Here is a 27725-nt window from a genome sequence, read left to right as displayed (position 1 = left end):
GCTTCTTGCTTTTTCATGATACAATATTACCTCCTATGAAGGTACTGTAACCCGTGGTAGACTTCCTATCTAAGGGAAAACCAATCTAATTTGCATCTGTATATCCTTCAATCCGAGTATGACCATTAGGCTTGTATTACAAACCACATCTTGGAGATCCCTTTAGGTACCATAATACGCTGAACAGCTACCCAGTGTGGCATCCTAGGTGTTTTGATAAATTGACTCACAATGCTAACAGGCATGTCAGATGTCTGGTCTTGTGATGGTAAGGTAATTCAACTTTCCAACTAACCTCCTATATCTGCTGGGATCATCAAACACATTTTCTTGTTCTACTGTAAGTTTCAACTTTTGGTCCATGGGGGTACTTACTGGTTTGGGCCCAAGTAATTCCGTCTCTTCTAACAAATTTAACACATACTTCCTTTAAGAGTGATTGATACCACGACTTGAACGAGCCACCTCAATACTAAGAAAATACTTCAATTTTTTCAAGTTCTTCATATGAAATTGTTGTTGAAGATAAGATTTCAACCTCTATATCCCATCAGCATCACTACCAATTAAAACAATGTCAACAACATAGACTATCAGCAACACATACCCATTTTTTAGTTTTTTGATGGAAAACTGAATGATCTGTCTGACACAACATCATCCCAAATGCAAGAACTGCATCACTGAACTTACCAAACCATGCTTGTGGAGATTGCTTAAAACCATAGAGTACTTTCTGGAGCTTACACACTTTTCCAGTCTTCTTCTGAGCAATGAAACCAAGTGGTTGCTTCATATACACTTCCTTATGTAAATCACCATGTAGGAAAGCATTTTTAACATTTAACTGAAACAAGGGCCAGTCAGACATAGCAGCTAATGCAATCGATACGCGAAGCGAAGTAATTTTTGCAACTAGAGATGAAGTCTCAGCATAGTCAACTCCATAAGTTTGTGTATCTCTTAGCAACTAACCCAACTTTCAATATATCAATTGTATCATTAAGATGAAATTTAACAACTTAGACCTACCTACAACCAACAACATTCTTCCTAAGAGGAAGAGAAACCAAAGACCAAGTATCATTATGATGTAGAACATCCATCTCATCAACCATAGTTGTCCTCCATCCCGGGTGAGATAAGGCATCTTAGAGATTCTTAGTAATAGAAACAAAAGAGACAGTGGAGATAAAAGAAGACAACGAAGTATAAGAAACAAAATTAGAGATAGGATGTCTAGCAACACAAGAATGGGTACCTTTGTGAATAGTGATAGGTAATTCACTAAAAGATGAAGCAACATCTATTACCTGAATGGAAGGAGATACCGGTACAGGAGGTGGAGATGGATTTTTAAACGGTAAAGAAGTTGGTGCTTGTGGTGCAGTAGTGGTCGTCCTGTCAATAGTAGTCCTCCTAAGATAAATTCGTAGTTGTGGAGCAAGATTGGGTTCAGAAATAGGAACAGGAATAGGTAAAGCAATACTCTCTAATGTAGCATCAACAGATGACCCAGTAGAGAAGTATGGTGTAGACTCGAAAAATGTAACATTAGCACAATCAAAGTGTTTGTGTAATGTGTGACTATAATATTGGTAACCCTTTTGGATACAAGAGAACCCAAGAAACACACATTTCAAACTCTTGGGATCTAACATTTAACGACAAGAATCCAAATGATAAACAAAACAGACACCCAAAAACGCGAGGAGGAAAATGAAAAATAAGATGATCAAAAAATAAAATTTGATGTGGAGAAGTACTATCAAGGACAACAGTAGGCATACGGTTGATGATATGACAAGCAATAAGCACAACCTCACTCCAATAATATTTGGGAACCTTCATATGAAACATTAAGGCACGAGCAACCTCAAGAAGATGGCGGTTTTTTTTGCTCAGCTACCCCATTTTGTTGTGGGATAAGAACACAAGATGATTGATGAATGATACCGTTAAACTTCAAATAAATTGTATAACAACCAAAATGATTATTTCGCATTATCAGAATGTAAAATGCATAAAGAAGTACTAAATTGAGTTCAAATTTTCATATGAAACTGCTAAAATATATTAAACTCAGAACAATCCTTCATTAAAAATAACCAAGTCATTCTTGAATAGTCATCTACAAAAATAACAAAACATTTAAAACCTAAATAAGTAGTGGGGGAAGGACCACATGCATCAGAATGCATTAAATGAAAATGATTGGACTCTCTACGATGCATATTAAGTGGAAGAGACACTCGATGGTGTTTGCTTAATCAACACACTTCAAAATTAAGTGTGAAGTCTTTATTTAAAGCAGGAACTAGACTCCGTAAAACACAAGGAGAAGGATGACCAAGCCCATAATGCCACAAAAAGGTGCTAGAAGGTGAATGAAGAGTTGCTGGAACTAGAGTACTGTTAAGAAGATACAGACCATCTACTTCAAGCCCGTTTCCAGTCATCTTTTTCGTCTTTAAATCTTGAAACATAGTGAGAAGGAAAATATGTCACTAAACAATCCAATTTCTTTGTAAGTTGACTCACGAAAAGAAGACTAAATGAAAATTTTGGAACATAAAATACTGATGACAAAGAAAGATTAGGATCGGATTGTGAAGTTCCTAACCCAACAACTTTTGAAAATGACCCATTAACTAATTTAACGTTTTGATAAGAAGATGCAGAAAGAGACGATAACATGTGAGAATTACTTGTCATATGATTTGATGCACCAGAATCAATGATTTGGGGGGTCGTAAATGATAATAAACAAGTGGATATCTTTCCTGTCTGGGATAAAATGGCAATAGTTGGTGAGTTGTTGACTAGCTTGTCATATTCCTCTAGAGAAAGGACAATGGATTGCTTTTCAATACTTTGATCGGATGAAATAGTAGGATGCATAACATCTTGAGCTGAAAATAACAATGCCGAAGGGACAACTGTTCTCTCATGGGGATCCCATCAGAACTCAATAGTGTGCCCATCCTTACCACAATGGGTACACTTTCAGGTTCCACGACCTCTACCTGAATCTCTACTACCACCTCTACCTCCACAACCACCACCATGTCCCCCACAACTACCTCTGTGACCATGGCTACCACGATTTCCAAAAGTAGCTAAAACAGAGTGATTACTTGTAGGTTGGCCACTATATGATATAATAGCTCTCTTTAGCCTTGAGAAAATATTTTTCAAGGAAGGAAGATCAGGACTTCTTAAAATTTGAGACTTAATTGCATCATATTATGATTGGAGGGATGAAAAAAGACGAATAACTCCATATCCTCACTTTTCTTCTGCATTTGAAAGTTATCATTGGACATAGGTTGATATTGATTCAGTTCTTCACGCATATGCATCAATGAAACGAAGGTTTGATCCAGAGTTTTATCATCCTGCTATAAGTAGAAATACTATTGAGTAATCTCATAAATTCTAGTTATATTGTTAGATCCCGAACACATGTGCCTCACTTGATACCAAATCTCCTTTGCAGAATCCAAAAACATAAAGCCAACACTGATTTGTGGCTCCATACTATTTTACAACCAAGTAACAATCTAAGCATCTTTTTGTTCTCATGCCTCAATGGTTTTCTCATCAAGAGAATCAGACTTCGCTTTGGTTAGATGAGATTTCTTACCCTTAGCCTTCAAAAATATCTCCACGACCCTCAACTACTCTATGTAGTTACTTCCATTTAAGGGAATAGAAATCATTTGAGTTCCAACTAAATCAGTTGATATACCCAAGACAGTCTTCTACTCCACGATGAAACAATTGATTGCCGAAAAATCAATAAAATTGCTCTACAATTTTCGATGCTTCCCCCACAAAATTGCTCGACACAATTCCTTATAGCTAAGATTTGCGAAAAACCTCCAAAACATAGAGAAAAATCTATCCCAATGAAGTCGCAGGGTTCTAAAACTCCTCCAGATGAAATTGCAAGGTTCCAGAATCCTTTCCAAATAAAATCGCAGATCGCTAAGATGAAGTTGTGGTACTTTGAAGGCCAAAAACACAATTTGAAACCTAACCACCGCACCACAACCAACCACTAATAAATGAAGAAAATCCCTTGATCTATGATCACATTAGGGATATTTTCCAACTACAAAGACAAAATCCTCCAAACAGAGAATTTTAACCACTACAAGGATAATAGGTACAAATTAGATCAGAAAAATTTGGTTTATACCAAGAGAGAGAAGAAGAAGAAAAACATATATGGAAGAATAAAGAAAATCAAAATCTGATTACTAGAGAATCTTTGATACCATGTAGAAGATCATATTAGGTTTAGAGGAGAAAAGAATGGAGAAAGTGGGAGGAGTCGAATTTGACTCTCTTACTATGAATCGTGGTATATATATAAAAGTAGAAAACAAATGAAATTACACATATGCCCTTATAGCACATATATAAAATATCGATATATCTAACAAACTCAAATCCTAATCTACTTAAAATAACATAAAAGGACCAAAATATCACTATTATAATAAAAAGAAGTGACCCATTTAACTAAAGGCCCATCCAAAAATATCAAGACATAAATAAAGTTCACTAAAATTTAAAAAGTCCAATAGTAATAAAACACTAAAAGACTCCACTCCACTAAACACTAATCTTATTAGACTAAGCCTATGTTACCTGATTCATGGGCTCGGTTTGAATTCGGGTTCGTGGTTCACCACTCGAGAATGAACATAGTTTGTAGGGGTAGACAGAGATTAGGACATTTGAAGGTTGAAGTAATAAGTTGGGTAAAACAGAGATTGAAGATAGTAGATTTTGGAAAGAATTAATCAAGCTTTTTTTTATTTATATGTTGAATACTAGGGTAATTGGTCATTTTTCATTAGTATATTAGTAAAGACCAATGTCAAAGGGGCATGTTATTAGTTTGAAATTTTTGGGGAATATTTCAATACCTGTGGTCTGATGGTAATATATGTTTTAAATGTGCGCAAGCATATTTCAGTATGTTTCAAAAACATTCAAATTTTACAGAAGTTTTTTTTTTCCCCTATGCAGCTCGATTTGATTTGCGATACCTTCAGAATTTCGAAATAATATAGTAATGTTTCGTTCCAATATGTCAGAAAACCAAAATGTTTCGGTCAAAACATCTGAAAGGTAGCAAAACTTTGAACCATCATACATTTTCTCACGGACACATTTGATAATGTTGCATTACAGAGTGACTTGATTGCAACTCGGTTCTGGTGCTGCCATTCACATTATGAAACCTACTCCTGAAATCTTTCAAATATATCTGCATCTCTTCCATACCAACATCCTTTTTTCCCATTTTAGGTGCCTTTGTTTGAAAGAATGGATGAGCAACTATTGGATGCGATGTGTGATCGCCTCAAGCCAGCACTTTACACTGAGGATAGCTACATAACCCGGGAGGGTGACCCAGTTGATGAGATGCTCTTCATCATGAGGGGAAAGCTAGATAGTGTGACAACCAACTTCGGAAGGTCTGGCTTCTTTAACCGTGTTTTACTCAAAGCTGGGGATTTCTGTGGAGAAGAGCTGCTGACATGGGCCTTGGACCCCCACCCCTCCAACCTCCCTTCCTCAACGAGAACTGTACGGGCCCTGACAGAAGTTGAAGCCTTTGCACTCGTAGCCAATGACTTGGAAGTTGTAGCCTCACAATTCCGAAGGCTACACAGCAAGCAACTCAGGTACACTTTCAGGTTCTACTCACAGCAGTGGAGGACATGGGCTGCCTGCTACATACAAGCCGCTTGGCGCAGGTACCGTGGGAAGAAGATGGTGGAGGAGTCTCTACGTGAGGAGAAGGCTAGATTGAACGCATTGGCTAAGAGTGCTGGTAGTTTGAGAAGCCTTGGTGCAACCATCTATGCCTCAAGATTTGCTGCTAATGCACTACGTGCCATACGGCGCAAAGGGACACACAAGTCCAGGTTATGACAGAGATTGCCACCGATGCTGCTTCAAAAGCCTGATTTTTCTGCTGTAGATCATTAAAATGGTCATTGTGTATCAGACCTTTGTGTGTGTAGTATATAGCATTGTTTAAAGTTTTGATAATTCTTGATCTTGGCCGAGAGCAGAACTAAACATTGACTGTTTTTGGAATATATCTTCAATTGTCTCGGTCGGACAATCCCATTTTCTTCTGTTTTAAACATTGCCTTCATATGAGATCTTAAATTTTGGTATGCAACATAAGCAAATCTCCTACTTTTTTACTTATTAATATTTATTATCTTTTGATTGTTGGAAATGGAATTTTTTATTTGAAGATACTTAACGCGTTAGCTACAGCACTGCACGGGTCGATACGCACAGCGCCTAGTATCCATCGTTTACGGCTAGGACTACTGGGGTATCTAATCCCATTCGCTCCCCTAGCTTTCGTCTCTCAGTGTCAGTGTCGGCCCAATATAAAGTAGAATCCTCATACCGACGGGTCAAAACTTCATGTTGCTTCATAATGTTTAGGTGGAACATTTCCGATTGCAATCAAGCTTAGAACGAAACATTATCCCTGAAACAATATTTGATTGATTTGAAATATTTTAGTTCATCACCAATCTTATTTTACTCCAAATAAAAAAGTTGCCTTGAAACAAGATTTCAAACCTTGCCTATATCATGCTGTAAAGTCCATTGTGATTCATCTGAACATGAGTGCTTCGGTAAAACAATTATGAACCTACAAGGAATTGTTCAAAATGCAATCAAGTGGTTGAATTCAATTCCCATGAACCTTGCCTATACCGTGCCGTAAAGTCCTTTCAATTTGATTGTAGTTTTGTTAAGAGACTAGTAGAAGTCAATTTTCATTTAAAAAAATTACTGGTCAAAGTATCTTTCAATTAGGGTAGTCTCGAATAATTGGCAGTTTAACGTATGTTGTAAACTGCACAAGGCCAAATATTACTTACTCAGTTAGCAAACTACGTAGATATACAACTAATCTAGGATTAGATCATTAGAAGGCATTAGTCAGGGTTTTAAAATACTTAAAATGTATTTAAGACTATAGTTTGCATTACACTAGGTATCCAGGGGTACTTGAGGGTTATAGTGATGCTAATTGGATATCAGATTCAAAAGAATCAAAATCCATGAATATATATATATTCACACTTGGAGGTGTAACTGTTTCTTAGAAATCCTTTAATAATATGTATAATAGTAAATCTCGATATATTCGTCGTAGACACAATACTGTTAAGTAGCTGCTCTCAAATGAAATTATTTTCATTGATTATGTAAAATCTAAGAACAATCTCGCGGATCAGCTTATCAAAAGTTTATCACAAAGCAAATATACTGCACATCGAGAGAAATGTGATTAAAGCCTACACAAAAGGGGCACTTCAGTGGCAACCCAACCTAATTGATCGGAGATCCCAAGATTTAAGCACAACAGGACACCTAGTTGTATGTGATTCACCAGTAGCATTGAAGAGAATATCCCTCCTACCCACTCATATGATATAATAGTGCTGTCTGTAACGATTTTTAACATAAGCCATACTTTTAATGATACCTATAACTTTTTTTTCACAAGTACGGTATAACATGGTACTCTTAACAGGAATCACCTATGTGAATGTGAAGTTGGGCCTATTACATGAGAATTTATAAGGCTAAAAATTCTTTATAATACTCATGAATCCAAGAATGTTCAGGGCTAAAAAATGAACACAACTATGAGAATCGACAGTGTCAAGAAATGAACTATGTCAATTCTATTATCTTAATTTGCACCTAAAATTGAGTAGTTCATGACATCATATTCACTAATTAACTAAAAAATCATATAGTTTTCACTAGGGAATGTTCAGTCACAAACTACCTATCCCAATGTAGTAACACTCCTATTTGTACTTTTCATTTTGTTTTGTTTAGTGTGTTTTATTTTTTATTGTCGTCATTTTCATTCATATAGGGGATTGTTGGAAAAATCTGCAGATTTTGCAAAACAAGTGAGTTACTTTGAGCCATGATATAAGTAGGACCCACACTTTGTTTGAAGCAAGTCCACTTGGGTACCTATTCTCATTCTCAAAGAGAATATTTTCATTTATTAAGTTGTTTTAAAACCCTTTGTAGGTGAATGAGAAATCGACTTCAAACAATTCCTACTAGCCATGGTTTGTGAAACTTTTTAATTTTGCTAGTGAAACTCTTTAGCCCCACATCGAATAGATAGAAGGCAAATGTTTACTTGTTATATAGAACTTCTCATATCATGTAAGTGAATATGAGAGTGAGACTTGGGTAAGGCCACGCCCAACCAAGGGGTCCATGAGCTCAATAAGGATTTAAAACCCATGGTCCAAAAATTCTTAGTGCATGCAAGGGGGGGGGGGCAAATCTTGACCATTTGGCTTCGTGTGGGTGTGTGTGAAGGGCTCTTTTTGCTGGATCTAGTTTTGGACTTAGGTTTGGGCTTAATCATACCTTTGATGTTTTTGTTAAAGGGATGTACCTCTTTAGTTATATTCGTTTTTTGATGTTTGTCCGTCCAGAAAGGGTGTCTCTTAAGAGACATACCTTGTTCTATTCTAAGAAACTATTTATGTCTTTCGTTATTGATTTTTCATAAGATTTTTTTTATTACTTTGCAATTTGTTTTCATGTGCATTCTTTAATAGTACAAGCAAAAGCGTTCTGTTCGCTAGGCGTACATATTGTAATGCTACCTTTGTTCATGTGATCGTTGTATCCTGGGAGACAATTGTTTACAGAACCGTGGACACCAAATAGTAGGAACAAATCTTTCTTAAGGACATTGAATAAGGCACAAGCCTTGATCAATCTCTCTTTTACTTTTTCTCTTTCGGGTTTGTTTTTTTTTTTCTTATTTGTTAATTTTTCTTTATTCTATTTTTTTTAATGAGACCAAATTCATAGGTTCTAACATAAAGTTCATGATCGAAGAAAGTCCAAGTAATCTACATTAAAGGGCTCTACACCCAAACGAATAAGTGAAGCCCACCAAAAATATATAAAATCCTCAAATCGGAATTGATTCAAATTAAACTTTAAATCAACTAATCAAAGCTCAATAATTTAGGGACATAGTTCAAAAGTTAACTTATCCTAAGTCTATAGATACCAAAGACTCCCTTATTTAAAAGGATTTTGATCACTTTATCTCATAAGACAAAAACTTTCCTTTTGTAGAGGACAAAACTTTCAAGTCTTCCACCAAAGACGAAGCAAAATTCTTCAAGAGTGACTTTGATTTCAATTGAAAAGAAGATAAGTCAAAAAGTTCTTTTTTGGAAGCTAAAAAATCTTTCTCAATCAATCAAGTACAAATTTCGAAGAGAAAAAAATCCACACAAAACCACTTGACAAATCAAACATCCCAAAAAATTATTCATAAATCCAAGGTGGAGCCAGGAATTTGTTTTAGGGGGGCAAACTATATTCAAGTAAGATTCTTGAACTTAAAATGACTTGTTTTGAGAGAAAATTCAAGGGTTTTTTGTTTAGAATTTGGAGATAGTATTTCGATCATTTTTCATTGGTCTATGAGAGAAGATCCAAGTTAATGGGACCATGTCTTCGGTTTTAAAAGCATAAGACATCTCATGTTCACCAAAATACCTATACAACAACTTAAGCTCAAGGAAGAGACCATTCACATTGAGGGACAAGCAACCTCAAGAAGGTGGCTGTTTTTACGTTTAGTTACCCCATTTTGTTGAGGGATATGAACACAAGGTAATTGATGAATGATATCGTGAGACTTCAAATAAGTAGTATAACGACCAAGAAAAAATTCTTTACCTTAATGGTTTTTTTATTAAGAGGATCAGACTTCTCTTTGGTTGGATGAGATATCTTACCCTTAGCCTTCAAAAATATCTCCATGTCCTTCGACCACTCTATGTAGTTACTTCCATTTAAGGGAATAGAAGTCATTTGAGTTCCAACCAAATCAGTTGCTATACCCAAGACAGTCGTCTAGTCCATGATGAAACAATCGATTACCCAAGAATCAATAAAATTGCTCTACAATTTTTGACACTTCCCCTACAAAATTGCTTGACACGAATTCCTTATAGCCAAGATCTGCGAAAAACCTCCAAAACACAGGGATAAATCTATCCCAGTGAAGTTGTAGAATTCTAAAACTCCTCTAGATGAAATCACAGGGTTCGAAAATCCTTTCCAGATAAAATCGTAGATCTCCAATACCTCTAAAGATGAAATCGTAGGGTACTTTGAAGGCCAGAAACACAATCTGAAACCTAACCACCACACCACAACTAACCACTAATAAATGACGAGAATCCCTCGATCTTTGTTCACATTAGGGATATTTTCCAACCACAAAGATAAAATCCTCCAAATAGAGGATTTTAACCACCACAAGGATAATAGGTACAAATCAGATCAGAAAAATCTAGTTTATACCAAGAGAGAGAAGAAGAAAAAAAATGCGAAAAAAGAGAGAACCAAAATCCGATTACTAGAAAATCTTTGATACCATGTAGAAAATCAGATTAGGGTTTAGATAAAAAAAAGAATGGAGAAAGTGGGAGGAGTTGAACTTGACTCTCTTACTATGAATCGTGGTATATATATATATAAAAGTAGAAAACAAATGAAATTACACATATGCCTTTATGACACATTTATAAAATATATCTAACAAATTCAAATCCTAATGTAATTAAAATAACATAAAAGGACCAAATTATCACTATTAGAATAAAAAGAAGTGACCCATTTAACTAAAGGCCTACCCAAAAATATCAAGGCATAAATAATGGTCACTAAATTTTAAAAAAGTCCAATAGTATTAGAACACTAAAAGACTACTAACCACTAAACTAATTAGACTAAACCTATGTTACCTGATTCATGGGCTTGGTTCGAATTTGGGTTCGTGGTTCGCCACTCGAGAATGAACCTAGTTCGTAGGGTTTGACAGAGATTAAGACATTTGAAGGTTGAAGTAATAAGTTGGGTAAAACAGAGATTGAAGATAGTAGATTTTGGGAAACATAAATCAAGCTTTTTTTTATTTATACGTTGAATATGAGGGTATTTGGTCATTTTTCATTAGTATATTAGTAAAGACCAAGGTCAAAGGGGCATGTTATTAGTTTGAAATTTTAGGGGGATATTTCAATACCTGTGGTCTGATGGTAATATATGTTTTCTGCATGAGAAGCATATTTCGGTATGTTTCAAAAAACATTCAAATTTTACTAGAAGTTTTTTTTCCCTATGCAGCTCGATTTGATTTGCGATACCTTCAAAATTTCGAAACATATAGTGATGTTTTGTTCCATTAAGTCAGAAAGCCAAAATGTTTTGGTCAAAACATCTGAAAGGGAACAAAACTTTGAGCCATTGTATATTTTCTCACAAAGACGCATTTGCATTTGATTGTACAGAGTGGCTTGGTTGCAACTCGGTTCTGGTGCCGCAATTCACATTATGAAACCTACTCCTTAATCCTTCAAATATATCTGCATCTCTTCCATACTAACACCCTTTTTTCCCCTTTTAGGAGCCTTTGTTTGAAAGAATGGATGAGCAACTATTGGATGCGATGTGTGATCGCCTCAAGCCAGCACTCCACACTAAGGGTAGCTACATAACCCGGGAGGGTGACCAAGTTGATGAGATGCTCTTCATCATGAAGGGAAAGCTAGAGAGTATAACGACCAACTTCGGAAGGATTGGATAACTGTGTTAATCTCAAAGCTGGGGATTTCTGTGGAGAAGAGCTGCTGACATGGGCCTTGGACCCCCACTCTTCCAACCTCCCTTCCTCAACGAGAACTGTCTAATATTTATTATCTTTCGATTGTTGGAAATGAAAATTTTTATTTGAAGATACTTAACGCGTTAGCTACAGCACTGCACGAGTCGACACACACAATGCCTAGTATCCATCATTTATGATTAGGACTACTGAGGTATCTACTCCCATTCACTCCCCTAGCTTTTGTCTTGAAGTGTCAGTGTCGGCCCAATACAAAGTAGAATCCTCATACCGATGGGTCAAAACTTCATGCTGTTTCAGAATGTTTAGGTAGAACATTTCCGATTGCAATCAAGATTAGAACGAAACATTATCCCTGAAACAATATTTGATTGATTTGAAATATTTTAGTTGATCACCATTCCTATTTTTCTCCAAATCAAAAAGTTGCCTCGAAACAAGATTTTAAAGCTTCCCCATACCCTGCTGTAAAGTCCATTGTGATCCATCTAAACACGAGTGCTTCGGTAAAACAATTATGAACCTACAAGGAATTGTTCAAAGTGCAATCAAGTGCTTGAATTCAATTCCCATGGAAATTTGTTCATCACCCTTAGATATGTTAGCCATTTCTTGTTATTTCGTGTCCAATATGTGTTTGCACTTTGTAATGAAGGTCTGGATCCTTTTTCCCAACACTTCACACTTAAAACATAAGTTTGTTTCCACTTGGCTTGAATTGGAAGCCTAACAAACATCCTTGAAGAACGAAATCGGGGAGATTTGGGGATTTTCGGACTCCGATGAAAGAAATTAAAAAAAAATGGGAATTTATTCCTGCCCAAGCTATTTCTTTAATATTTAAGTTTAGAGCTAGTGCCTAGTGAGACTCACATCATGGGTTTGAGAATGAGTAGGACTAGCCTGACTACCTTAGTATGAAAAAAAAGCATTACTAAGACTCATCCACCCTAAAAAAGCCTCGAGATTGTCGAACAAACCTTGAGATCGCAGTCAAAACTCAAGACAATCACTAGGTTTATTTTTGACGGTGGATGAGCCTTAGTAAGGCCTTTTTTCCTTACTAAGTTAGTGACTAAAGTGTTTTGTGTTTGAGAATTTTCAGTTTTACCGTTTCAACACAGTACCATAACCGAAAAAAGCAACAACAAAACAAGAAGCTCCAATCATACCTCAAAACTTACAAGAGAGTAACACATCTTTCTTTTTCTTTTTAGGCAAATTTACCAAAACATGCGTCGAAAGTTGAATAATTCTCAAAACGGAGCACTATTGATATTAATTTTGAAAATGGTAATTTCAAAATTATTTTTTACCAAAATAGTAAAAAAAATTGAATGATAAATTGATAATATTTTTATACCGAATTATTTGTACAAAAAAACAAATTGATCACATATAAAGAGGATCATGTTGACATTATTAATTTTTTTTGTTTTTACAAAAAAATGTTATGTCAATATGATCCTTTTGACAATGTACAAAATAAATTTTGATCTCCTATCAAGAGGATCTTGTTGACATTGAGTAATTAAAAAAAAAAACATGTGTCAATGAGATCCTTTTGATTATGTACAAAAATAATTTCTGATCTCATGTCAAGAGAATCCTATTGACTTGCGTAATTTATTTTTAAAAAAATGTTGTGTCAATGGAATTCTTTTGACAATATACATAATAAATTCTGATCTTATGGGTTATTTTAGTATATAAATTTCATATATATATATATATACTTATCATTTTGACAAAAAAAATTCAAAAATGGTAAATTATCGTTTTTCCAATAGTGCTTCATTTTGATAAATTTCTTTTCTTTTTATCCGACTCTCTGTCTTTCTTCCATGCCAAAGATCCAAAACAAACTAGTCTACACCACTGATACTAAACATAAACAAGAAATTTCCTAATACTACATATTATTAACAATTTTGTACCAATTAATATCCCAAAACAAAACTCGGTCAAACTTTGTAGAATTTAGCTGAACAGCTGAATCCATGAGTAGAAAACAACAACAAATTACACTCGAACCTAACATGAAAATCTCTCTCAAAGTGGCAAGGGGCAAGGTTTAAAATCAAGTGTTGGGGCAAATGCGTCAATCAGGAGAAAAATCGAGATTATTTCAATCGAGACAGTCCAAAATATTTCAAGACAGTCCAAACATTGCCTTCAAGAGGCAAAGCAATATCAAGGGGGGCCTTTTCCAAAGTGGAGTATGCTCAGCCAAAAGGATAGGGTTTCCTATATTTTTTTTGCTCTGTAAGGTTTCTTTCAATTGAGCAAGTCGTAGAGGACAGAGAGTGTGTAATCTTTATCGTTGATAGAGAATTTTTCTCTCATTCCTCGGTGGACGTAGGTAATTTACCAAATCACGTAAATCTTGTATTCTTGTGTGTTCATTTTCATTTATTTTCTCTTGTTAGGCACAAAATGGCTGAAATATTCTAAGGCAATACAAAACTTTAAACCATGGTTAGAGGCACCCCTTCTACGAGGAGTTTGCATATTGAGCTAGGTGGCTCAAGTGCTTAGAAAAATCTTTCCCAACATTTCTGTAGAATAAAAATTCTATTGTTCCGAAAATTAAAAAAAAAAAATAGGCATTTCTTTTTGAGGAAAATTTTCTAAGCTTCCAGTGTTGAGCAATTTAGTTCATCAATACCCATCGAGACCCACTAGTGTAACGAATTGATCGCACAAAAATAATCAAGCAATAATTGAAGAAAAAAAATAAAAGAGGTTGAAGATGCAAACATACACCAAGATTTTCGTGGTACTTTCAAAATTAAGACACGACAACATATCCACACCGATAATCAAAAGACATAGTATATAACGTTTTGTCAACAGAAAATAACTATAAATGCCTCTAAAAAATTAGGATTAGCGACCAACCAACATAAAAGTACGAATTTGCCCTAGAATTGATTTAAGGTAAGTTACGAACTCCTTGTAGATCATAGTGTATGAATGAAACTGTGATTTTGTTTTTTAAATGTCTAGAAATTAGGGCATAAAATGGGTCAAATTTTATACAAATCTAAGGGACCCGAGTCTGAATTAAAAACATAGGTCGAATATGGGTTGATGTACCTTGACCCAAGTCTGATCTGGGTAAGATAAAGATCCATCACTATAATTGTCCAAATCTGAATGATATATTGCTTAGAAAATTATATCCTTTTTTTTTTTTTTTTTACTTTAATATAACATGAATCATTATAAATAAAAAAGAATTATAATGGTAAAATAGAATATTGTAGCAATTAGAAAAGAAATATAACGAGAAAAATGTTGAATGTGTTGAAGATATTCTATGTTCTTGAAACAAATATTCTAAATCCAGAAAACAGATTGTAGAAAGTGAAGATTGGAAAGAACTTATCAATTTTGATGTGATTGAGGCGCGGAAGAGACGTTGTCCTTAAAATCAAATTCACGTCATTTTAGGATGATATCCATAGTGCAAAAGGCTCCGGTGGTTGGTTTCCAAGATTCAACAGTCATGATCTTGCTGGTCGTGCACTCAAAAGTAGCAGGTCTGCAACGAATTCGATCGATCTAGTATGAGTAGCTAAATTAAGAGTAACTCGAACAGAGGAGAAGAAAAAAGAAATTAGAAAGTCATTTTTTGTATAGTGACCTCTAGGGTACACTTTTCTAATATAATAGAAAGTCCAACGGTACAAAGAAATCCAATGGCTTAATGGATTAAAGAGAGAGAGAAAAAGAGAGATGTTTGGGCCTTAAATAACCCTTTTCTGAATGTTGGAGGATCCAAATGATCAACAAACATTAATTCTATCGATTAGTTAGATCAATTGTTAAGATGTAATGAAGCAATGGATCTTAGTAAAATGGACTAATCAATCAGATTTTAGCAAAAGTGGGCTTTTCACACGTATCCACGTGAGACTTAACTCTGATATTTGCACAACACTATGGGCTGCCATCCCATGATGCATTGGGCCCCCATGTGTGTGGGGCCCACTTTTTTTCTTAACCACATTCAAGTAAGTGAGAGAATAAGATCCTTTATTAGGTGAGCATCACTCTTGTATTTATCCAATGTTTGATTAAAATTTGGAAGAGTTGTCACTACAATTCTCACAAACATAAAATCTTTGATTTTCAACTTATACAAAAAAGGGAAAAATATTTTTAGCTTATGTTTCAATAATTAAGGAAATATCTACACTTTACAAATAACATTCAAGAGGTTTCGAGTTCAAACCTGGCTTCCAACAAAATATAAGAATAAAATACATAATAAAACTATGAATTTTCAACAATCCCCCATAGATTCATTCTTAAAGGGAAAAAGAAATGCTTCTCGTACAAGGTGAAATACCAAATATCTAATGTCGATATCTTTTGAACTTAATCGACACTTAGTATAGATAGACAGAACTTAAAGGGACTTGGTATGACTAAGTTACTTAACCTTTCCCCTTTTAGTGTAAGTTAACTATCATATTATACATATATATATATTTTTTTGAGGACTGATTGAGTTCTTATGATTTGACACTTTTTGGCTATGTGTCGAATCTTGATCTTTTCATGAATGCTCTAGAATACTTACCCATAGTGTTCATAGGAAGCGATTTCACTCTCATATTCACATAGGTAAGTCCATCAAGTGTGTTCTATGACTATTACACACCACCCAAGAACGTTATGGACTTTATTAAGAATTTTTGTTCATTCTTAACTTATCATAGATAAGTACTACTTAACACCATAGGAAAGGGACAAAACTCTTTTTCATCAATGCTTTACCAATTAGTTCAGTGACTTGTTATTATCTATTTAATCTACTTTTTAGGATCTCCATTCATATAGATTGAGTTTCCATCATAGACTAATTAGTTACTTAGGCATTAGTCTCATTCTCCTCGGTGGTTTACTTACTAACCCTTTAGTTAGTGGTTTTGTTAACGGATCTATTAAATTGATTTCTAACTTCACAAAGTCAATAGCAATCACTGCATCCGTTAATAGTTTCCTGACCACATTATGTCTAAGACGTATGTGTCTACTCTTATCATTATATATATGATTCTTAGCCTTGGCAATAACAACTTGACTATTACAGTGAATAAATACTGATGACATTGGTTTTTCTCATAAAGAAATACCTATCAATAGGTATTTTTCAGCCATTTAGCCTTAATTCCAACAAACTTTAATGCAATGAATTCTGATTACATTGTAAATTTAGCCATATATGTTTGTTTGGATGACTCCTCTACCTAGTATGAAAATATAATCACTAGTGGACTTAAATTCATCAGATTCTGAGATACAGTTTGTATCACTATACCCTTTTAACACATTTGGGCTTCTACTAAAATGTAAGCCCATCTTTATAGTTCCTCTCAAATATATGAGAACTCTCACTAATGATGTCCAATGGTCTTTACTGCGATTACTAGTGAACATACTTAACACCCCCACAATAAAAGTTATATTTGAATGAGTACAGTTCATTAAGTACATCAAACCTCTATTCTTTTTTAACTTCATGTTTAGATCCAAAGGAATCAAAACAGGTATACTTTCAAAGTGCCCAAACTTTTTCTACATAGTGACTTTGAAACAATACAAATTCTTTATCTTTCCTTGCTATTTTAATCCTTAGCATGACATATAAGACTCAATTATAGTGTGAATTGCCTTTATTAATTCATGGGGTGCTTTTATAATTACCCTTTTTACAAAGAAAAACGGCAGTCGACAACTCTCTCTCCCTTTCCCTCTCCCTCTCCCCTTGACATAATTAAAAAATAAAAAACCCAATTATTTGAAGAGCTTTCCTTAAGGAAGATTAAAGCTTTTGTACTTACAATAACCACATCAAATTGGCTTTGCAAGTCCGTTTTTATCAAAATGGATCCATGGGGGGCATCTCATTTGGTCAAAATGTGAAAAAAAAAAGTAATATCTATACAACCTCTTGAATCTTGAATTTTTTTTTTTTTTTTTTTTTTTGAGAAATTTGTCTTCTTTTTAAATTTCTTTTAGCAAAATAAAATACCAATGTTTAATTGTACTGTACGTCCAACATAATTTTTATTTCTCTTAGTAAAAATGAATTCCTCGGGCAAACAATCATGAAAAACTGCATTTTGTGGAAAATGAATTCAAACATTTGGATTGCACCTAGGAAAATGTCAAAAAGAAAGTCGGTTTTTATTTATGGGGTGGGGGAAATAGTGAATCATTTTCCTAGAGGGTGGGGTGGGATAACATTTTCCAACCTAGGGTGAAAATTTTTCTTTGAATTCTAAGAAAACCTTGCAATCATACAATTGAAAAATGCATTTTCCAGAGAAAATCATAGATAACCTTACATATTTTCACAATGATATGCTCCTTGAACCCATCTTCACCTCCATTTACCATTAATCCCTTGCTTGCTTAGCACAAAAAAATAAAAATCGAACAATGAGAGTGACGAGTTTTCTAATTCAATTGTTGGTGGATGAGGGAAAAGTTTTTGTTTTTTTTTCTTCTAATAGGCGAATGCATCAAAATATATTTAAAAGGTGGTCGAGGTGACCGCTGAGAACAAGTAGGAAGGCAATCAAAGCCAAAGACAAAGGCAGACCCAACAATTACAAGGGTATATATTAGAAACCAAATCGCATCTGCAAATGAAATCATCGAGAAAAAGACCCCTAAATTCCTTATACACTACACTTTGCATGAGAAAAACAATAAACACATAATAGACACTATCACGTCATCCAAGGGATGCTTCTTTCCATCAAACGTTCTCTGATTTCTCTCCCACCAAATTCCCCAACAGATAGCAAAGGGCACAATACAACATAGAATTCTTGAAGATGGCCCTCACCAACCTCAGAAAGTAAGCTGCAACCCTGAACAGACCCGAGAAATGATTCCACACACCTTTGACAAAGAAGAGCCTTTTTGTTGTTAATTTCTAGGGGAAGAGAAGAGAAAAAAACTAGAATTGGCTTCAGTAGTTTTTCTAAGAAAATTTCAGTTCTGACTAGAAGGTAAATATTGTCTCATTTCCACGAGGAAATATATCTTCTTGAGAAATTATTTTCAACAAAACTTTCAAATAAATTTGTTTTTTACACTAATAAACTAGCCTTCGGAGTCTCAAAGAATAAATTAAGGGAGGCCTAAGAGATGGTTTTTGAAGAATTCCATGTAAGTTCATAATTGTTTCACTGAAGCTAACTCTTGTTGAGATGGGTCACAATGGATTTTACAGAAGGGTATAGGCAAGGTTTAAAATCTTGTTTCGAGGTAATTTTTTTATCCGGAGAAAAATAGGAATGGTCGTCGACCAAAATATTTTGAATCATTCAATATTGTTTCGGGGATGATGTTTTGTTCTAATCTTGATTGAAATCGGAATGTTCCACCTAAACATTCTGAAGCAGCATGAAGTTTTGAACCATCGGAATGAGGATTCTACTCTGTATTCAAATTAAAAAATTATTGTCCAACAAGAAGAAAATACTAAATATTAACAAGTATTGCATACCAAAATAATTTAAGATCTCATATCAAGGCATTGTTTTGAATAGACGAAAATAGATTGCCTCGATCAAGACAATCTAAGATATTCCAAAGACATTCAATGTTTAGTTCCTCTCTCGACCGAAATCAAGATGTATCAAACTTCATATACTATGCACACAAAGATCTGATACACAATGACCATTTTAATTATCTACAGCAGAAAAATCAGGCCCTGCTGGCTTTTGAAGTTGTGCCAATTTCTTTTGGTACCTGGACTTGCGTGTCCTATTGCGCCGTATGGCACGTAGTGCATTAGCAGCAAACCTTGAGACATAGATGGTTGCACCAAGGCTTGGCATACTACCACCACTCTTAGCCAATGTGTCCAATCTAGCTCTCTCCTCACGTAGAGTCTCCTCCATCTTCTTATTACGGTACCTGCGCCAAGCAACTTGAATGAAGCAGGCAGCCCATGTCCTCCACTCTTGTGAGTAGTACCTGTAAGTGTGCCGGGGTTGCTTGCCATGTAGCCTTAGGAATTGTGAGGTGATAAATTTCAAGTCCTCAGCCATAAGTGAAAAGGCTTCAACTTCAGTCAGGGCCTGTACAGTTCTCGCCGAGGTAGGGAGGCTGGAGGAGTAGGGGTCCAAGGCCCACATCAGCAGCTCTTCTCCACTGAAATCCCCTTCTTTGAGACAATCACAGTTAAAGAAGTTAGACCTTCCGCCGTCAGTCGTCACACTCTCTAGCTCTCCACTTGTGATGAAGAGCATCTCATATACTGGGTCACCCTCCCGGATTATGTAGCTATTCTCAGTACGAAGTGCTCGTGTGAGGCGATCACACATTGCATCCAATAGTTGATTGTCCATACTTTGAAATATAGGAACCTAACAGAGGAAAAAAGGATGTTGGTATGGAAGAGACACATATATTTGAAGGATTTTTTTATTTTTATTTTGCTAAGTAGATATATTTGAAGGATTAAGGAGTAGGCTTCATAATGTGAATGGCAGCACCAGAACTAAGTTGCAGTGAAGTCACTCTGCACAATCAAATGTGTCTTTGTGAGCAAATATAAGATGGTTCAAAACTTCGTTCCATTTCAGATGTTTTGACCAAAACTTTTGGTTTTTGACATGTTGGAACGAAATATTACTACATGTTTTGAAATTTCGAAGGTATTGCAAAACAAATTTCGGAATGTTTTGTGAAACATTCCGAAATATGTTGGTACACAGAAAACATATATTACCATTAGGTGACAGGTATTGAATAATAAAGAATTAAACAGATTTCATAGCTTATGAAATTCATTTAATCAAATAAAACAGACTTTTCTGACATTATGTAAGCATCAAATGTAATGATTTGAGGTAGATATGTTTGCTTCTGAATGATTTGGATCATTGTTTTCTCCATTAGTCTTTTGGAATATCTGTAATGTGTATTGTTGTGAAGAAGTGTGATTTTAATTCTTTCATTTTAAACACTTAAAAATTAATTTTCTAGATTAATTTATGAATAATAATTACTGGTATTTGGAATCTTTCAAAACGTCTTGGTTCTGTTTTGGTTTCTTGAAAAACTAGAACAAAACAAGATAAGATTGTAAACCTTATAGTTCAGACTATATAAAGGCATATATTTATATAATGTATATCTTCAAACAATTGAGTACATTATTAAGAATTTTTCAATACCATTAAAATGTAAGTCTTGAGTCACTTGAATGGCTCAATTTGATGCCCACTGACATTGACTCAACTTGGTTAAATTGGTCACAAATCGATTTTGACTTGATCAAGACAAGAGAGAGAAATTCTCCTTGTAACTTGGTTTTGGGTCAGCTAAATTCAAAAACTAACATACATGAGAGGTCTTAAGGGGGAACTTTAGTGAAATAACAGAATCAAGTCTCAATCTGGATGCTTATATACTTACATTTCACACAATTTGCACAAAATCACAGGTAGGGACATGTAATGTATGAACGTAATGCCCAAGAAGGTAATTGCACAATAAACGCTAAACAAAACATATATAGAGGCAGAAGCACTCACTCTCATGAGTAGAGACAAACAAAGATGGCGCTTAACGTCCCTCCTGAGGTCATGGGGAAGGCTAGAAATCAGACTTTGTTCATCAACCCCTCCCGTTTTTTCCCAGTTGTATTGTTGATATCGCCTGATACGCTCCATCAGATACCTGGGGAGCAAACGATGAGACATCCACCGTTCTATATCTTGCAGTTTTACTCTCATCTCATCTGATCTAATACTTCTGATCATGAGATAATTCTGTAACAGCACAAGGAACTACATTTAGCTTATTAAATCTAGAATAATGCCCTTCCTCGACCATCGTCCAAGAGAATGTATATAATAAAATTTTAGAATGATCAGGATGAATTTTTGGTCCTGAAAATCTCCACAGTGGGCCTATTGAATGAGTAGTCCAGACAATGAACATGTTCCTAATGTACATAGTCATCAAGTTGGGGTTCGAGCAAAAATCGGCAAAGGGAAATTCGAGAAAATATAAAGAAAAAAGAAATTGGGATAGGGTTAGGGCTGTGTAATTGTTCCTACAAAGTGGAGTTCTCATATTATATCATCAAATCTCATATTAAACTGCAATAATAAACAGCCAAATCCCATATTGCTATTATCCATACATCTACAAAACGTAACCATGGGTCCACAACACATACAAACTTTATATTGTTCAAAATATTAGAAGAATTTACAATCACACATCCAAGTTAGGATTCATCAATTGGTCAAAATCATCAAATTCAACGTCATGCTCATTTTCTACCACTTCATTAGTAAAATGGCTAGACTTCATCAAGGTCAATCTCGTTTTACTAGTGAATCATCTAGGACTGGTCATCTTCTTTTTCATTATTATGGATTTAATTGAGAAGTAATCATGAAGTTTTCAAAAGTTGTGACTTATTGAAAAAGTCATGATTTTATGCATGATTTTTTCAATAAGTATGATTTAGATTTCATTTGTAATGCTCACAAAGATACAAATAAGGATTAAGGAGAATAGCAATAACCTGCACATTGACAATGAGAAGCGTAAATAAAAGCAAGCCGAAGAAGCAAATTGAGAGTGCAAAGCAAATCTCCCAAATGTAAGCACTTATTTTCAGATTCTGACCAAGAGAACTGCAAAACATGGGAAAATTTCACAAAATTAATTCCACAAGCAATGATCTAGAACCATGGCGCAGATGCAAGTGGAACATAACAGAGATTCAATTGGCTTTAGTAGGAAATGACACAACGCTTCTTTGTAGAAAGATATCCATACATGACTTGTGTACACATGAAAATAGAAGTATGCCCCTTAGAAGTTAGACTTGATCCTCTCTTCTGCCGAGGGGGGATGGGCATGGCAGCAGCCAGCAATGAAGAGAGTTCCATTACCCTACCTATTTGCATCTATTATTATTGACAAGGACTCTTCTACTATTTAGGTGAAGGTATACACTAGAGGAATAATATGCAATTCAGTGATTCAACACCACCCAGTCTTCCCTTGCATCCAAATTAAGGTAGTATTCCTTCACATCCAGGTCAAGGTATTTCCCCAATTTCCCTAACTATTGATTCTTTTGTTGATGAATATTTTCCTATTTCTCTCCATTAAGGTGTACATACATGTACACAACAGCCTATATCTTTTTTTTTTTTGTTGTTGTTGTAAGATTCATCGTTTTCTTCCTATCAAAACTTTGTTTCTACCTTGCCCTATATTTCCTTGACATCCAATGTTGCAGATCCCTTACTCACCCATAATGATAGAGGAAATGAAAAGAGTTGAAAAATGGAATGTGGGAACTTGATCCAGAGGAAAGAAGCCCGTAGGTTGTTAAGAGGGTTTTACATTGAAGCACAAGGTTGATGGTTATATTGACAGGTACAAGCCAAGATGAGCGGTTAAGGGGTTCACTCAAATCTATGGGATATATTACCAAGAGAATTTTGCATGCGTAGCCCAAATGAACTCAATAAGAGTACTTTTCCTTGCTTGCAAATATGAAATGGCGTTTTCATGGATGTAAAGAAGGCTTTTCTACATGGGGATCTGACAAAGGATGTTTATATGACTTTTCCTCCTGGATTGAAACTTGCAGGAAGTCATGATCGGGTGTGCAAGTTGAACAGAGATCTATAAGGGCTAAAGTAGTCTCTGCATGTATTATTTGAGAGATTCAACAATGCACGGGTTGACTATACAAAGTTAGGCACATCACACATTATTTCAGCAGAGCAGACATGTTAGTATCCCTGCATTGATTGTGTATATCGAGGATATCGTGGTCACATGAAACAATTCAGCATGGATTAGACAGCTAAAGAAATTCCTAGCCACTAAATTTGAGACCAAAAACTTAGCTCATTAGAGTTATTTTTGGGGATTGAGGTAGCTCAATCCCATAAGGAAAATTTTATTTCTTACAAACAATATGTCTTAGACTTCTTGAGAGAGGTTGGCAATTTGGGTGCCTAACTTGCAGATACATTGATAAATCAAGACCATCGTTTGAACACAACAAACAAAAATATTCTCCATGACACAGATATTTCAGTGATTGGTAGGCAAACTGATTTAGTTATTTCACACAGGTAATGATATTGCATATGTGGCCAGTGTCTGAAGATACCACGATCCATGAATACGTATCTGTATCAATTTGTTGGAAGTTGCAATCTAGTTTTGAATAGTCTAGGAATCGAATTGCGACTCACAAAATGATTAAGACATGGTCTACACGTGAAAACATGTCCAAAAATCATTTTACGGGATAAGAAGGTGTAAGGCACCAATCCCACCCTGCAAAAGCTGGTCTATATTTATACTAATGAGTTTTACATTGCAAATGGCTTAAAAAAATGATAGAGATCGAAGAAGATTTTACCTTGTAAAAGAAAATAGATATTGCTTCATTCCCTCATAAGAAATAATTTATTTGGAGATAATGATTCCTTCGTAATATTCCAAACTTCCCCTTCGATTTTTGGTTTGGATCTAACTTTTTGGGATAATTGTATTCCATTTTCCAAGGATTTAATAGGCTTTTTGGGCTATTTCGGTGTAGAATGGAAGCTAGGTCGATGAAGGGTGATTGGGGGTGACGTAGCGGAAGCGGGTGAATCAATAAGTTCGAAAGAAATTAAGTGATTGTGTTCAATAGAACACACAAAATCAATTTGAATCAATAAACTAAATTGATAAACAAGCAATAGCTTAAAATAAAATAAAGCAAATAGATAAAAATTTGTAAAAGACAATTGAAATTGAATTGATATATTTCTAATTAATTGAAGTTTGTTTTTGAAGCTCCTTATATCGATAATTTCATCATAACAACTTTAAAACATTCTAAAATACTAAAAATTAACATTCTTAACCTATCTATAACCTAATACAATTTTCTACACCTATTAAAACTCAATTTGGACACTTCTAAGCACTTCTAATTGTTGTCTAAATAATAAAAACAATAGAAATCTAAAAAAATATTAGAAACTATACAAAATAGAAAATTCCTAAAGTTGAAATAAAAACTAATTGAACGACTTCTAAATAGCTTAAAACTGAAATAGATTAAACACATAGGACTGAAATCAAAATTGGGTTGAGTATGGACCCAATCGAGTCAACCTGAACCAAGATAGTCAAACTTGACTAGACCAGGTTTAACTGAGTCAACTCGACATAAAAATTCAGGTCTTCCTCATGTAGATGTCCTACATCAGGGGGCTTCGATTTTGGAAGCTTTTTTGAGAGTTTTTTAATGTTAAAAAATTAGGGTTTTGGGGGACATGAATTTTAGATTTATTTATTTATTTTTTCACTTTTTTTATTCTTTGAATGAGATTAGGATTGAAAATTTTTATAGATCTTTTGGTTTCTAAAGTTGTGTGTGCAGTATTTTAGAATATTTTTTGCATTTTTCTTTTAGAAAGATTTTGATGTAAAATTTTAATTGGGATAAAAGTGAGATTGTTTTTATAGAATTAGATTAGATTTGTATTCCCTATTTTTTTTTATTTGTTTATTTATTTATTTTTATATAGTTGATTCGATTGATTTTTATTTTTTTATTTTTTTACTTTTATTCATATTTGATATTTTTAATAACCATTAATGAAGATTCTGTAGAGATTTTGTTGAGTGCAAAGACTAGATTACCCTTTTTATTTTGAATGTTCTTTAATCATTTTGGGGTTTAGACCACGGTCAATTGAACGGTTGTTGAAGTTTGACTTAACCTCGATCAAATTTAATTTTTTTTAATGTTTTTATTTTAGAAAAATTCCAATTTGGAGTTAAAAGTTAAGTTTGAAAAGTTTTTCAAATTTTATGATTTTCGGAATGTGGGTGAGATTAAGAATTTTGTTGAGGTTATGCCAAGAGTTTTTGTAAACATGTGTCAATTTCGAGAGAAATGACTATTTTACCTTAGGGAGGGGATATTCAAGTGTTTTGAAATGTCAATGCAGAAAGTTAGTATGGCCAAAGTTAGTGGCATTTTGGTCATTTTGAAAAGTTTATCATTTTTGGCGAAAATGCTTGTTTTGTTATAAATTGTTGTTTTCTATCTCTTAAAGTACTGTTTCCTAAGCGTAACGTGATTTCTAAGTGTATTTTATATTAAAGGCATTTTTGTCTTTATGGCAAGTCTTGCAATGTTCAACATAACTTTGCATGGACCTAAAGGGGGTTAAGTCTAAGGTTTCTTGGGTGCGAAATGATGTTCTAGAAAAGATCCAAAATGTCAAAGAATGCTTGTCAAACACTACTCGTCATTGGAAATCTGAGACAATGAGATGACAAATTGATAAATCAAGCTAATGCAAGAATAGTATGTCTATAGATGCCCCTCTTTGATTGAAGACAGGAGTAGTTGAGACAAGACCCAACCTTGGTGACAAATGTGGATGATTGAATGTTAGAGAAAGTGACAGTTTGATTTCTCATGAATTGTGGCATCTGGATCCTAGTTTTTGAACTCTCCCTAGACTAAAATAATGTCAGGTCACAGAGTGAGCCTCTCACTGACGATGAAAATACACTAAAAATCAATGAAAAATTGAATTTCAGTGTGTGAGATGGTGTAGATACTTCAATAGAATTATCAGATCCTTGAGTGAGAACTCGCCTCAATTTTAAAAACGTGTTAGGTCCTACAGTAGGCCTTTCACTGAAAATGGTAAAAAAATTAAAAAAAATGTAAATTGCTTGCATGTATGTGGAAGTGAAGATGGAATTGATAATTTGAATTTCCTTGAGCTTCTTTTCTCAGGTTTGAAAGAATTTGCTTGAGATGCGTTTATCGAGCTCAGATATATTTAAACCTCATTTCTCAAGTTTAAATTAGTTGAAGTCGCATTTCTCATAGGAGCCACTTTTATTGGGCTTAACTTTTCTTGAACCTAATTTATCGAGTTTAGAATTTCTGACGTCACGTTTCTTGGACTTGAACTTGAACTTGTAGGAACCACTTTCTCATGATTTGATATGCTTGAACCTTGTTTCTCGGGTTTAAACTTGCTGAAGTCAGGTTTCTCAGACGTGGACTTGCAAAGGTCATGTTTCTCAGGCTTGGATCCGTCTGAACCTCATTTATTGGGTACCGATTTGATGTAGTCACATTTCTCAAGCTTTGAACTCTAGCTTAGATCTGCTTGAATCTTGTTTCTTGGGTTCAGATTTGATGAAGTCTCATTTCTAAAACTTGAACTTGAAGGATCCATGTTTCTCGGTCTTAGGTTTTTTGTAGTCGAGTTTCTTGGGCTTGATACTCGTTTCTTGGATTCAGATTTTGGACGTCTCATTTCTTGGATTTGGATTTAAATTGAGCTATGTTTCTTAGGCTTGGATTTGATGGAACCACATTTCTTAGCTTAAACTTGCTTTAACCTTGTTTCCGGGGTTCGAATTATTTAAGTCTAGTTTCTAGGATTTGGTTTTTGAAGTAGCCACATTTCTTAGGCTTTGATTGGTTGGACGGATGGGCCAAATTTCCATGAGCTTGCAATCAATTTGGCCTTTTAAGCTTAAGAGGTTTATTTTTCTTTTCAATTATGTGTGATCAAGGACGTACTTTAGTACCCAATTGACCGAAGTTTCGTTATTTAGTCATATCTTTCATTTTATTTAGTTATTTCTAGTCCTATGGATTTCTAACCCATTCAATATTAAATAGAATGTGACAAGAGGCTAAACAAACTTGAATTGGCAAATGACATGACTTTGGATAGAATTGAATGGAGAAAAAGATTCGTTTAGCTAACCCTAATTTTTTGGGTTTAAGGCTTGCTTGATGATATTATAATTTTATGTATTCTTTTATAGATATATATATTAAAATTGTGAAAGTGCTTCAAATTAATTTGTTTTGGTATTTTCTCCCGACATATTGGATAGAAAAGTT

The 27725-nt window shown here is 34.6% G+C and overlaps 1 protein-coding gene and 1 pseudogene across 4 annotated transcripts in view; one reads left to right on the top strand and one right to left on the bottom strand.

The window, feature by feature from the left end:
• The window catches only part of LOC147390982 (cyclic nucleotide-gated ion channel 1-like), a 63971-nt gene extending 57735 nt beyond the window's left edge, over positions 1 to 6236 (top strand). For all 3 annotated transcript variants that reach the window (XM_086459412.1, XM_086459411.1, XM_086459413.1), the window contains one exon: positions 5326 to 6236. In XM_086459412.1, the coding sequence (XP_086315538.1) occupies positions 5326 to 5955 (630 nt within the window). In that variant the 3' untranslated portion in view covers positions 5956 to 6236. The remainder of the gene's footprint in view (positions 1 to 5325) is intronic.
• Positions 6237 to 19108: 12872 nt separating this feature from the next.
• Positions 19109 to 27725, bottom strand: part of LOC147390981 (cyclic nucleotide-gated ion channel 1-like) — a 60171-nt pseudogene continuing 51554 nt past the window's right edge. Inside the window, exons 7-9 of the transcript XR_015182947.1 lie at positions 22335 to 22446; positions 21331 to 21567; positions 19109 to 20157 (exon numbers count right to left, since the gene is read on the bottom strand). The product of XR_015182947.1 is annotated as a cyclic nucleotide-gated ion channel 1-like (transcript). The remainder of the gene's footprint in view (positions 20158 to 21330; positions 21568 to 22334; positions 22447 to 27725) is intronic.

This window comes from Akebia trifoliata, chromosome 11 (genome assembly GCF_017979445.1).
Source record: "Akebia trifoliata isolate Shusen 1 chromosome 11, ASM1797944v1, whole genome shotgun sequence".
In the NCBI taxonomy this organism is placed as follows: Eukaryota; Viridiplantae; Streptophyta; class Magnoliopsida; order Ranunculales; family Lardizabalaceae; genus Akebia; species Akebia trifoliata.
Note: the sequence above shows the minus strand (reverse complement) of the source record. Positions and strands in the feature narration are given on the sequence as shown.